At 41.8% G+C, this 13218-nt stretch overlaps 1 protein-coding gene across 3 annotated transcripts in view; it reads left to right on the top strand.

The window, feature by feature from the left end:
• The first annotated feature begins 234 nt into the window (after window positions 1–234).
• Window positions 235–13218, top strand: part of ATP8A2 (ATPase phospholipid transporting 8A2) — a 311681-nt gene continuing 298697 nt past the window's right edge. For 2 of the 3 annotated variants that reach the window (XR_003398887.1, XM_026853409.1), the window contains exon 1: window positions 235–383. Coding sequence is in view for 1 of the 3 variants with exons in the window: in XM_026853409.1 (XP_026709210.1) it covers window positions 335–383 (49 nt within the window). In the remaining 2 variants the exon portion in view is untranslated. Of the gene's footprint in view, window positions 384–464; window positions 483–13218 lie in introns of those variants that run through there. The other variant, XM_026853419.1, reaches the window with a different exon arrangement.

Genomic DNA, 13218 nt, shown 5'->3' with positions numbered 1-13218 from the left:
AAACTGTGTTGAAACCTGGTGTGGGAGGGTCAGAGACCAGGAACTGGACAGGTGGTTGTTTCAAGTGCTGGAATACAGGATGGTGCTGAATTTTGCTGAAGCATATTAGAATGTTCCAGCAAAAGCCACAGCTGTCTCTGTGCATGGGTATACACAGGCACCTACTGCACGCTCTCCTTCTGTGAATCCAATGTGAAGCAGTTGGAAAGTGCAAACATATATTTCACAGATTACCATGGGGATCACTTTAATCAGCTTTGAGACCTGCTAATGCTGTAGAGAACTCTGAAGGACTGCTGCTGTTTTCATCTTCGTGCAGCCAGTGCAAGAAGGAATGAACATCATGTCTCTGTGCCGTCGCTGGAAGAGATGCTTCGCTCTAGGTAACTGTACAGTCAGCAGCTGGTTTTGTTGTGCATTACACTGAACTGTGGGTGGACAAAATTAAGAACAACAGCTTTGGGAGTGTTTTAGAGCAAAAGGTCAGTATGTATTGAGTAAATCTTTCTAATCTAGTGTTGGCTAGAAGCCAATGTTACAGGCCTCTGGGCTTTTAGCAGAAGAATACAGATAGCTTTACATCATCAGCATATAAATGGGAAAACATTTCTTTTTCTTGTTTAAATTGTTCTCTTAGAAATCAAGATCAGCTGTGCTTGCAGCTGATATAGCTGTTATTAAATTGTTACAGGAACAGATGCATTACAGAAATGAAAAAAAGCACTTGTATGCCAGAATGCTAATAGAATTACAATGTGCCAAAGTTATTTTTAGCTTCAACCAATATTAATACAGGGAAACAAGTCTTAAAGGTGGGAGGAGAGGAGGCTGTAACTGCCCTCTTCTGAGGATTAGCTATGACTGTCAGTTGTGCTAAGGAGACTTCTGATGGCTGTTCTTGAAATATTCCACTATTCACCTAACTGTGCTTGATAGTTATGTACATGGCCCACCAATAGGATTACTTGTCATGGTTATCCAAGGTGTATGTGACAAGTGCTAGAATTCCAGGATGTTCCTTGAGCAGTGGGATTAATCAGAGGAGAGATTCTTACTTTGGTTTGAAGTATAAAAATTCAATTTAGCTGTAACTTCTGCCACCTCATGTTCACTTTTAAAAACTGCTATAACAATCAAATCTCTGATAATTTTCAGGAACTGCAAATGATACTGGAAGACAGTAGAATTGCCATTGTGCATTGTCAAATGCAATGGTTTCAGTATTAAACTAAGGTTTTTTCCTTTGTATAGGGAGATTTCTTGAGATGAAAAGACAAAAGGAACTTCTTAGTAAAGTTGTCTTCATCTCAGAGGCTGCAAATGCATGCAGAATGGACACAGTAGGTGTTTCTATGTGCTTCATGGTGGAATTGGCATTTGCACTGTTGCCTTGCATATAAAATGCTTCTAAGTTACATTAAATAAGGAGCTCTAAATACAGTGTCCCCCAAACTTTAAAAAGCTGAAGATATGTTTAGTGCTTTCTAATGTGTTCAAATATATTTTGAGCCTGACTGACAGTTAGTAGGCCATGCTGATCCAGGAGTTAAAGAAAAATAAAAATTGTGAAAAGAGGAGCAAAATGTTCATGTGTGACATTACCAATAGTTCCCCAAAGTCTCAAAACTGTAACCCTGAAGAATGCCAGTGCATGATACATCAAGTCTTTGCAGAACCAGTACCTCCATTACCTCCTTCAAAGCTGTTTTACTGCTGCTTCTTATGGGGTTTGTGAAAGTTATGGGCTGTTAGTTGGAAAAAATTGATGACAAATTTCTTGTAGGATACCTTGGTGCCTTTATAGTATTTGCGAAGTTGTTGGAAATCTGGAGCATATGGAACTCATAAGTAGCTTTCAGAGTTGAATTGGAGTTTGAGAAATGCCCATTGTTTGAACCAGTACTTAGAAAACCTATTGCATGTCAAGTGTTTTGATTTGGACTTGAGGGGTTTCAGGGACAGCTTGGGAGGCTCCTCTGGCTTACTGGAGCTGCAGTACTTCTTGACTACTTAAAATTCTGGTGTTGAACGGTAGTTGCTGAAGCTGAGTATTCAACCTTGTGTCAGGCTATTAGATCTAATTTATCTGCTGCCTGAAATTTATTTGTTCAGACCCCAGATGTATCATTGATTCTCATAAATTGGATAGAATGTTATATACCAGAAAAAAACCTGGTTGAAATGCAGGTTATGGTGACAAGCTGCTAGACAATACACAAGTGAATTTGGACAACAACTCAGGAACGAGTGGGATAGGAATGAAGCTTATAAAAATGCCATTTTTGTCCAGTGCAGTATGGGAACTTAACAGCAAACGATTTGTTTTAACTGGTGTCAGTTACTAGTGCCCTGGTGTTTTTTTGTAAACTTAGTCTGGAAGTTGGGGTAGGAAAAGGGTCTAATTTATTTTTACTTGCCAGGGATACAGGTTCAGCTGACAGTTGTGGTTATAAAGCATGAGGCAGAATAGATTATGTTGGTCTCATGCAGTTTCATTAGCTCAGTATTAACAGCTGAAGTTGCTTCTTTTTGACATTAAGTGAGCAGGTACAAAATGACTTGGGAGATGGAGAAGAGCTATTTTAGGCAAAGTGCTATTCCTCTTGTGGTCTCACCAAGGCTGCATATGAGGTTTGTTAGAGGAATAGAAAGAGGCATTCATATTAACAGTCAAAGAAGCAAAAAGAAATGCACCAAGGAGACCATAACTTGGACAATAAGCAACCGTAGGCACCTTTGGTCTTCCATACCTGACTATTCTGATAACTCTGAGACACACTGTATTTGTGCATGATTATGCATCTTAATTTTCTTCTCTGTATATAGTTTCTGCTAAACTATATACTCCTGCAGTAGCATAACCCTGGTTGCTGCATTTTAATTCTTTGAAGTGTCTTTAGTGTTCTGCTAGGAATCTGTTCTGTTTGGTAGTGACAACATTTAGCTGCCTCATCCAAATGAATTTGGGCGTATGCACCAAAATCCAGGCTCCAGCTGTCTCTGCATCATGCAATTCACCCTCAATTGGATTGTGAATGGCTTTTCAAAACAAGCTGTGTTATGTGCCTTGAACTTCTTGGACTTAAGAACTTTCTGGTTTGCAATTTAAGGTTATTTAGAAAGACCTTCAGTGTTGTCAAATTTAGCTTAAATTGGGGATAAACAGAAGGAAGTAATGTAACTTAAGGCATATATTTCTATTCAAGTTTACATTAACAGGACCAAGCAAATGGAGTTCTTGTTCTCACTTTTGTAATTTCAGAGGTTGCTTTTGTATCGGCTAAGGCTACAAGTCCTTCAGAAATGTGTGCAGTTCTAGTCACCTACTGTAAGAGCTACTAATGCTGTGTGTCTGTTAACAAGATCAATCAAATACTGATCTACCTATACTGTGAGTATCTCTGCATCTATCATAACAAGGCAGCTTTTCTATAGCTACATATGAGTGGCAAATCAGTTCTCCGTGGATTGACCAGTATATCCAAGCTTTTATTTGGCTTAGCTGAACTCCCAATTTATAGCAGCCCTCTTTGTGCTGATCCTTGAAGTGCACTGTTAGGTATTAGTACTGTAAGATTTGTAACACATAAACGTTCTTGTAGACTGGACTAAAGAATCTCTTTAAGACTGACAATTGTATGCTGTGTGTCTAGTCTCTAGTCTTCAAAGTAAGCAAGCCCAAACTAGTGGCCACTTGCCTGTGCTGTGGTTTTGACTGATTCAAAGAAATTATCCCCAGGATTGTTCTTGGAGTATACTGACAAGTGATCTCTTTCCAGCATGATGACTTCTTTCAGGAAAGCTTGATAGAAGTTCCTCCTGCATGGCAGCATCTCTTACAGAACAATTCAGTCTGCTTTTATAGGCAACTACTCACAGAATCATCTAGGTTGGAAAAGACCTTGAAGTTCATCCAGTCCAACCATTAACCTAACATTGACAGCTTCCAAATATACCATATCTGCCAGTCAACCTGACTCTTAAACACCTTCAGATATGGGGACTCATCACCTCCCCGGGCAGCCCATTCCAATGCCTAACAACCTGTTATGTAAAGAAATGCTTCCTGGCATTTAGACTAAACTTTCCCTGGTGCAACTTGAGGCCATTACTTCTTGTCCTATCGCTTACTACTTGGTTAAAGAGACTCATCCCCAGCTCTCTGCACCCTCCTTTCAGGTAGCTGTAGAGGGCGATGAGGTCTCCCCTCAGCCTCCTCTTCTCCAGACTAAACACCCCCAGTTCCCTCAGCCGCTCCTCGTACGACCTGTGCTCCAGACCCTGCACCAGCTCCGTTGCCCTTCTCTGGACACACTCGAGTCATTCAATGTCCTTTTTGTAGTGAGGGGCCCAAAACTGAACACAGGAATCGAGGGGTGGCCTCACCAGTGCCGAGTACAGGGGTCAGATCCCTTCCCTGTCCCTGCTGGCCACGCTATTGCTGACACAAGCCAGGATGCCATTGGCCTTCTTGGCCCCCTGGGCACACTGCTGGCTCCTGTTCAGCCGGCTGTCAATCAACCCCCTCAGGTCCCTCTCTGACTGGCAGTTCTCCAGCCACTCCTCCCCAAGCCTGTAGCGCTGCTGGGGGTTGTTGTGGCCCAAGTGCAGGCCCCGGCATTTGGCCTTATTGAAGCTCCTCCAGTTGGCCTCAGCCCATGGCTCCAGCCTGTCCAGGTCTCTCTGCAGAGCCTCCCTACCCTCGAGCAGATCAACACTCCCACCCAGCTTGGTGTCATCTGCAAACTGACTGAGGGTGCACTCGATCCCCTCCTCTAGATCATCAATAAAGATGTTAAACAGGAGTGGCCCCAAAACCGAGCCCTGGGGGACACCACTTGTGACTGGCCACCAACTGGATTTTACTCCGTTCACCACAACTCTTTGGGCCTGGCCATCCAGCCAGTTTTTTACCCAGCAAAGCGTGTGCCCATCCAAGCCTTGAGCAGCCAGTTTCACTAGGGGAATGCTGTGGGAAATGGTGTCAAAGGCCTTACTGAAATCAAGGTAAACAACATGCACAGCCTTCCCCTCATCCAATAAGCAGGTCACCTTGTCGTATAAGGAGATCAGGTTTGTCAGGCAGGACCTGCCTTTGATAAACCCATGCTGACTGGGCCTGAGCATCTGGTTGTCCATTATATGACTTTTAATGGCACCTGAGATGACCTGCTCCATGATCTTCCCTGGCACCGAGGTCAGACTGACAAGTCTATAGTGTTCTGGATTGTCCTTTCTGCCTCTCTTGTAGATGGGTGTCACATTTGCCACCCTCCAGTCCAATGGGACCTACCCGGTCAGCCAGGACTGTTGGTAAATGATGGAAAGCAGCTTGGCGAGCACACCTGCCAACTCCCTCAGCACCCTAGGGTGTAACCCATCCGTCCCACAGACTTGTGTGCATCCAAGTGGTGCAGCAGGTCTCTGACCACCTCCTCTTCAACTGTGCTGACCTCAGTCTGCTTCCCCTCCCCATCTCCCAGCTCATGAGCCTGGGTGTCCAGGGAACAGCCAGTTCCACTGCTACAGACTGAGGCAAAGCAGGTGTTGGGCACCTCAGCCTTTTCCTCACTATGAGGGAGATTTTCCCTAATCCTCCTTTTGCTGTTAACGAATTTATGGAAACATGTTTTGTTACCCTTAACAGCTGCAGCCAAGCTGAGCTCTAGCTGTGCCTTGGCTCTCCTAATGTTCTCCCTGCATAACTTCACTACATCTTTATAGTCTTCATGAGAGACCTGCCCCTCTTCCAAAGGCAAGAGATTCCCCTTTTGTTCTTGAGATCCAGCCAAAGGTCCCTGTTTAGCCAGGCCCGTCTCCTTCCCCGCCTGCTTGTTTTCCAGCACACGGGAACAGCCTGCTCCTGTGCCTTTAGGACTACTCTCTTGAAGTATGACCAGCCTTCCTGGACTACCATTTCCTTCAAGGCAGCCTCCCAAGGGATTTTGTTAATCAGTCTTTTGAACAGGTCAAAGTTACTCATGAGTTTTAAGCAATTTCTGAAATCTGAGTATTATGACATTGGTTAACGTTCCTGTCCCATGGTACCTTTCTTAGTCTAGTTCATTTCTATAATCTACATGCATTGCACAGCTATGAAGAAAGGAGAGAAGCAACTGTGGCAGGTGCATCCACCCAATGAAAATGGGGCTTCTTGGCTGCTGAAGTGTAGCAGCTCAGGGCTGCCTTTGTTCTCAGGGCCTCATGGTAATTGGGGCCCTTGGCTAATGGGAGCCACTATTGACTACAGGCCAGATTGGGCCTGGGTATAAATGGAGTCCCCTGGGAGCCATTCTGGGAGCAGCAGCTGCGGTCCAGGACTCTCCCCTTGGGTCAGGACGCTGCCCAAGGAAACTCCTCGAGGGGCCTTGGGTCGGGATGCTGCCCTGAGCAGGTCCTCGAGGTTGAGAGCCCTCACTTCTCAGGTGAGTGATAGTGTTTTGGGTTGTCATTAAACTCTAAGGAGTGGCGCTTTGTTATGGGTTTTGGGTTGCTTAAACCCTAGGGAGTTGAGCTTTGTTACTTGTTTCGGGTTGCTGTTTAACCCTAGGAAGTTGTTCTGTTCTTCTCTCACAGACATTTGAATCTGTAATTTATGGAGAGCTAGTTAATTCTGTTAATAATTTTTTTTTGTGATTGGTGGTTTATTTGAGAGTCTCCGTAACAGTTACAGGCCTGTGTCTGTTTTAATTTCCTTTGCAATATCTGGGTTAGCTTGATTGACGACAGTTTGCATGTTGGAATTAAGAAAAAAAGCATCCTTTGCTCAGTCATCTCTTGTCATGCTTCTGAAGTTTTATTTACTCTTAATATCCTTTTGGGGGCTACTGTCTTCATCTGCATCTCAGTTTCTTTATTGGTCTGTATCTAGCATTGCAAAAAAATCCTATCTTCTAATCTGATTTTTTTTTTCTGCTGTGCATAATATTGCTTCTCTTCCTTGCTGTGCATCTCTTAAAACATCTGTTACAAAGGTGTGGATGTCTCTTTGTATTCTGACTTGACCAGAGGAGTTATCTGCTAGCTTTAAGTCTCATTGTCCTGAGCTGGACTTGTAATAGGACTGTTCCATAGTACTTTCAGGTTGCTTGACCTGAACATAGAATCTTTGCACTATAGTATTAGCTGTTGACAGACATATGTTCAGGTTAACCTTTTAAGAATAAGATCTTGTAGAAGAACTCTAATATAATGTTGTTTTGTTCCTATAGTATTCTGGTAGTTCTGCTGGAATATTTGACTATGTAAAACAAAAAAACAACTAAAAAACAACTAAAAACCACAAAAAACCCCAACAACCCACCCAAACCAACCATTACAGGCTTTTGGAGAATGTACCTACCAGGTAGAGAGTCAGAACAGTCACTTCTAACTCTTCTGTTTTACATTACCTCTAGCCTGTAAGAAAAACAGTACCTTTCCTGGCACTGCCTATTAATGCTGCTGGTGTGTTTTATTGCACAAGCTGGTAACTGGAGGGGCTTGATCAGACTAAGTGGTCACCCAGTTACTGAAATGCTGATGCAGACATCTAACTGTACTAATTTGTTGTCAGCTTTGTTAGTGTTGTATGGTGGCAAGCATTTCATCCTATTAGTATAAAAAGCCTGTTGCAGGGTTCCTAATGTCTGGAATGATGGGAGATGGAGGGGATAGCTCTTGCTTCCAGTGTCGCAAGCAGTTCCAGATGATATTCTGAAGGTTCCGTGAATGTGTTCTCTCATGTAGCTAGCAACCATCTTCTGTAACTAGAATTTGTTATGGCTTCCTTCTTGTTCTACACCGAAGCACAGAATGTTAGTATTCTACTAAAAATATTTTAACTGCTTATGTTTAGTTCTACTGTTAGCAGAACTGGCACCACTGCCTTTTTAGGTAACTCCCCTCCAACCTGATTAGATGCCACTAGAGCAGATGCTCAGTGCTAGTGAAATGCTAGGCGAAAATAGACTTATTTTACTCCCTGCTCCTTTTTCTTACTCACCACTTGTGTTCCTGTGGAAATCTTAAACTTGTTACTATCACATACAAAAAACTGTTTTTAGTAAAGGGCTTGTTCTAGTTGGCCACAAACCCTGAGGAACTCTCTTGGGAAAGCTGAGGAAAGTTATCCTCTTCCCCTCTATTTTACAACTGCCTGTTAAAATTCACAAGACTGTTCATGTTTCCATGATGAAAGTTAATTGAATACCAGACTCTATCTATACCTGCTGAAAGCTTTAAGTGCCTGAAAGATGCATATTAGTAACATCAATGGTGCTGTTTACAGAACTTGAAAACAGCTTGAAGTACAACAGATCTAAAAAAGCCAACCTACTAAATATATTAGCAATATTTTTTTAGAAAATAATAGCTTCTTTTTTTGATGCAACTTGCTTTACTGCTAAGATACAGGGTGAATGTGATCTGGGCAGGAATAATGTACCATGTTTGCTGCTGCTTTAGCAAATGAAAGAGTCATATCTCTCAACTTCAAGCAGAGCAGCTCTTGCATAGTTCTTGAGAGAACTGCAGTTATTAACTTCAAGGCTGTTGCTGTTATTAACCCTGGTACTTGCATGCGGATGATCTAAGGACATCTTACTTTGCAGATCATATATCTACAAAGAAGGAAGCATGTTTAAAATTACTCTTCAAGAGGTAGAAAATGAAAGCTGCACTGTGAATTATTCGAGAACTTCTTTTCTTTAGACTTGAGTGTGTCAGAACATTTGGCTTACATTGCTGAACGCTGTAGAACTTTTCTAAATTCTAAAAAAATAAAACATTAATGCTGTTCACCAGTTATTTTCACATGAACCAGTAGTAACTCAAGATTAAGGTATATCAGTTCTGGTGGGAGCAAGCACTCCTGGAGGACCTGGTAGCTGAGTTCATGACCTGCATCTCCTGTGAGAACATGCTGTGCTCTGCTTGTTTGACCTCTTCACTTTATCTGCTTGTAGATCAATTTTCAAGTGCATTGCTATTGAACAGTGAAGGCAGCTAATGAAATAGTGTGGGAAAAAACATGTTTCAGGTAAAAATGTTTCACGTAGTCAAGCTTTAAAGTAGTTTTTTATATAGACTTGTTGACAGTTCTCAACTGCAGAATTTCTAATTTGGTGTCATCTTTGGTACTTGGTTTGTGAAGGTCATCCTATGACAAGGATGTTAACCCAAGAAAGTGATGGTGAGTCTGGGGTGATTGTTAAGAGCAAACTTTGTATTTCAGTGAAAGCAAAAAGTCCGAACTTGTCTGCCACCTTTCTAAATATGGGTCTTAACATCTCAGATGCTTAGTTTGCAAACTCTGGGGAAAAGCTGCCTTTCAAATGTCTCTTAATACAGTTGGGGGGAAACAAGCAGCTCTAGCTACTTAAACTTTGACTTGTGACTGTCTAGGCTTAGAATCAGAGTTATTGAGGTTAGAAAGAATCTCTGGAGATAGTAGTCCAACTCTGTTCAAGTGGGGTCAGCTGCTTTAGCTGTGTCCTTTCTACTAGATCCTAGTCCTGCAACCAGTGTGCAAGATCAGTAGGATGATTCTTGGCTTTGACCCTTAGTATTGCTCCCTTAGTATTGCTTTAGGTTCTAAACTTGACATGATGAAGCATGTCTAGTGTACTTGTCTATTAGAAACCTGTTTTTCATAGCTTGTGGTTCTGTTTGTCTTGGTGAGGTACTTAATTGCTCTATTATCACTTGTTCTTAAAAATGGAACACATGTTAGACCAACCAAGCACCTCACCAAGACAAACAGAAGTAGCAACTAGCTGGCTAATCTACTGAAAAGTGGTAAAATTTCAGTAAGAGTTCTCACCAACTATCAGAGTTTGCAAGTGACTCATCTTTAAAAACACTACAGAATTCACAACACTTTATTTACTCAATCAAAGAGAAGCTGTGATTATTACTGAGCAGACATTAAAGAGACAGATACACATGGGAAATGTCATCTTTGCAGGCCCAGTGAAGTAAGAATATTTAAATTATAATTCGTTGCTGTTCATGTGGTAACAAATGCAATGTGAATTTGTCAGTGCATCAAGCCTGGTTTCTCTTAATAAGAGAAAGCTGTAAAATCTTTTGATATATTTTTGTCAAGCCTTAATCCCTTTTTTTTTTTTTTTTTTTTTTAGAAAATAAACTTGTTAAATATTGTGAAGTAAGAGACTTGAAGAAACAAATGGGCTTTATTAAAGGGAGTTTATAATCAAGTTTGACTCGTGGAACTTGTAAAGCACAGTGGGAAACAGTATTAGTTTCCTGCTGTACATGTCTCATGCCTCAGAGTTGAAGCCAGATGTATTGGACACTACTGAAATTCCGTAAGGGTCCAAGTTCCTTAAAAACAGGAAATAATCATAGTGTCTTATTCTAGTAATCATGCTGCTCTACTAGCTCTATACTTCCACAGCATACCAGTGGACAGACTGCTTGCATGTATCCCCTGAGATTTTTTTAATGTCAGGCTTTTTTGGTTACATTTTTGATGTTTTCTGCTCTAGTCAAGTTGACTGAGGCTTTTCAAGGTTTCTTTCCTGAAGATGAGTGGAAATAATCACTTAATAACATGTTTTGATTCTGTCCTGACAACTTTTGATCAGTACAAAAATTCTGCTTTCCTTTGTTCCTGAAGTACAAGTTACCAAGTTGAGAGCATGACATTGGTGATAGATTTACATTATTTTTTGTGGGGGCAGGAGGAATACTGGTAAGAGGACTAGGAAGACCATCAGCAAAGCTCAAGAGATTAATGCCGAGACGACATGCTCAAGTGAAGAGAGCTACCTTACTAGAACACCAAAACCATGTGAGGTTATTCTTGTAGAATCAGCTTCCTTTAATCAAACAGTCTTGACTTCTAAACATGACACTTAGAATGAGTTTAGTCATCTTATACAGGATGTAGGTGTGAGATGATACAGATTTAAGATAAATATAGTTAGAAGATCCAAAATCTGATGTAGCTAAACATACTAAAGGAACAGGCTATGAGGTACAGTGGTCTACCATTAATATGCTACTTGAAGCATGAATAATTTTACCCAAGATAAATTGCACAGCAATATTGCAAGTCCTTGGGCAAATAACAGAAGCAGGTTTTGTGGGAGAGAAACCTTCCCTGAGTAAGAAGTTGGTATGCCCTAAAGTGAAGTCAATGAGTCAGAGCCCTTTGGATACAGGGAAGTAAACACTACTGAGTAAGAGCTGCTCAGACTTCCACTGTTGGAGGTGGTCAAATCTGTGCTGTATTTATCCATAGCTTTTCTGAAACAAGGAGCAGAGTTGAAGTTGCTTTCAGGGCTTTGAGGGGAATGCCTTCTGAAGGTGGTGTAGCCTTTGGGACTGGTGCCTACCAGGAGTGCCTCAGAAGCGGAGGGCTCCTTAAGCTTTCTGAATGCAGGGAAGGAGAGCATCTACAACCAGTAGCAGAGGTCACTGTGTCTGGAGACTTCTGGGTGTGATCTGCTTAGTAACAAGGGAGGGAGGTGGAAGGCATTCCTGATGGCTAGGATTACTGGATAATCTTCCCAAATGAGGCTTATTCCAGTAAGAGTTGAAGCAGCTGACTTGAGCCACTTTGAAAAATGAAAACCTTCTCAGTATAACTGTTTCTATACTCCCAAAAGCCTGCTTTGAAAATATTTCAGTGCATCTAAAGAGTATGGCAAATGCTATTGTCCTTGGGGCACCTATCTTAGAGAGCACCCAAGAGTGTAGTGCATTAAGTAAACCTAAATAGCTATCAACTTTTAGATGTATTGACTCAGTTAATCCTTAAACTTGTGGGACAGCTTCATGATACTTGGCAGTGAAGAGAACTAGTCAGCAGGAGGATTTCAAGCATCAGGAGTAGTAATGGAAAAATGAAACAAATAGGTCTTTGATAAAACAGTTTTTAGAGCATGTTTATTTTAGAATAATTGCACTTCTGTTCTGGAGCTTGACTAGGGCAACAGATGAAAGCTGCTTCCTTGCACTTAATGCTCTTAAGAGTACTGTTTTTTGATCTCCTTTACAGTTACACAACCTGAAATCAATGGGAAAGAACAGCAAGTATCCAGTAGTGCTCTTAGCTCTGTCTTCTGAAGTGGAAAACACCCACTCAGCAAGGTTGAGTGGTCCTCTGTTGTGGCAAGCTTTAGGCTGAGTAACCTAATACAGTATTATAATGGCATCATATTAGATATTTCATTTTATAAATTTGTCTTTTTCACAAAGTAAACATCCAGTTGGTGGATTTTTGCTGTCTGAAATAGTGGCAACTGAAAAGAAAGAAAATCAATTCATGAGCCTCACACTTACAAGTTCAGTTTAATGTTTTCAGAGTATGAATTCACAATGTGCAGCACTTGCCCTGGGCAAGAGACAGTGCAGTAGAAAGCATATTATCGTGTTAATTACATTAGCTTTATTGGCGAGCTACTAGCATTGCGGTTTTTTTGATACTGGACTGTGTTGTAAGTTGAATGGGTTATGTTGCCCTCCAGTGGCTCCCGGCTAGAGGATACAGAGCCTGTTTGCACTATCAATAAAGAATCAATTATTTGTGAAGTCTGGGATGAGAGTAGGATGTCAGTTTAGGTCTATATTCCATTTAATAAAGACAAGTACTGGTGATGTGTGAGAAATTTAGTGTTCAATAAATTAAGGCTGTATTAGTGAAGCTTTTCTCTCAAACTGTAGTTAAGGACATAATTTTAAGGGGCTCTCCTCTATTTGTTGAATCCTTTCAGCCGCTGTCTGATCAGACCACAGTTTGTTGCAGTATCATTTTAGCTTTGTACAGAAATCAGAAATAGCTGCTGGATTTGGCTTCTCCATGTTATCTTTGGTCTTCTCAAATAATGGTAAAATAGCACCTTCATTAGCTGCTTATGAAATGAGTTGTCGTCTTCTTGCCTAGAGCCACCTGGGGAAAGCAATAAATCTCCCTGCAACAACTTTGCTAGTGTTTTGAGGCTCGACAGAGGAGACAGCTCCTTTCCCTTGTATTTTGGCTTTCTTCGAATGCAAAACTAGACAAAGCTTCATAGGCCTCAATTCACTCCGGTCCAGTTGCAGGTGAAAATTACTTCAAGTGAAATACTTCGGCTTTCCAGTGGTAGGTGTAAGGCAAGGTGGTTTGTGCTCTTTCAGCCTAAGCCCGGGGCCTTCCCTTGGCGGTCGGCTGCCCGCGGGCCGCGGCCCTGCCGTGCGGGCTGCCCGGTGGGCGGCGGCCGGCCGCTGGCT

Source organism: Athene cunicularia (genome assembly GCF_003259725.1).
Source record: "Athene cunicularia isolate RWA chromosome 1 unlocalized genomic scaffold, athCun1 chr1_part1, whole genome shotgun sequence".
In the NCBI taxonomy this organism is placed as follows: Eukaryota; Metazoa; Chordata; class Aves; order Strigiformes; family Strigidae; genus Athene; species Athene cunicularia.
Note: the sequence above shows the minus strand (reverse complement) of the source record. Positions and strands in the feature narration are given on the sequence as shown.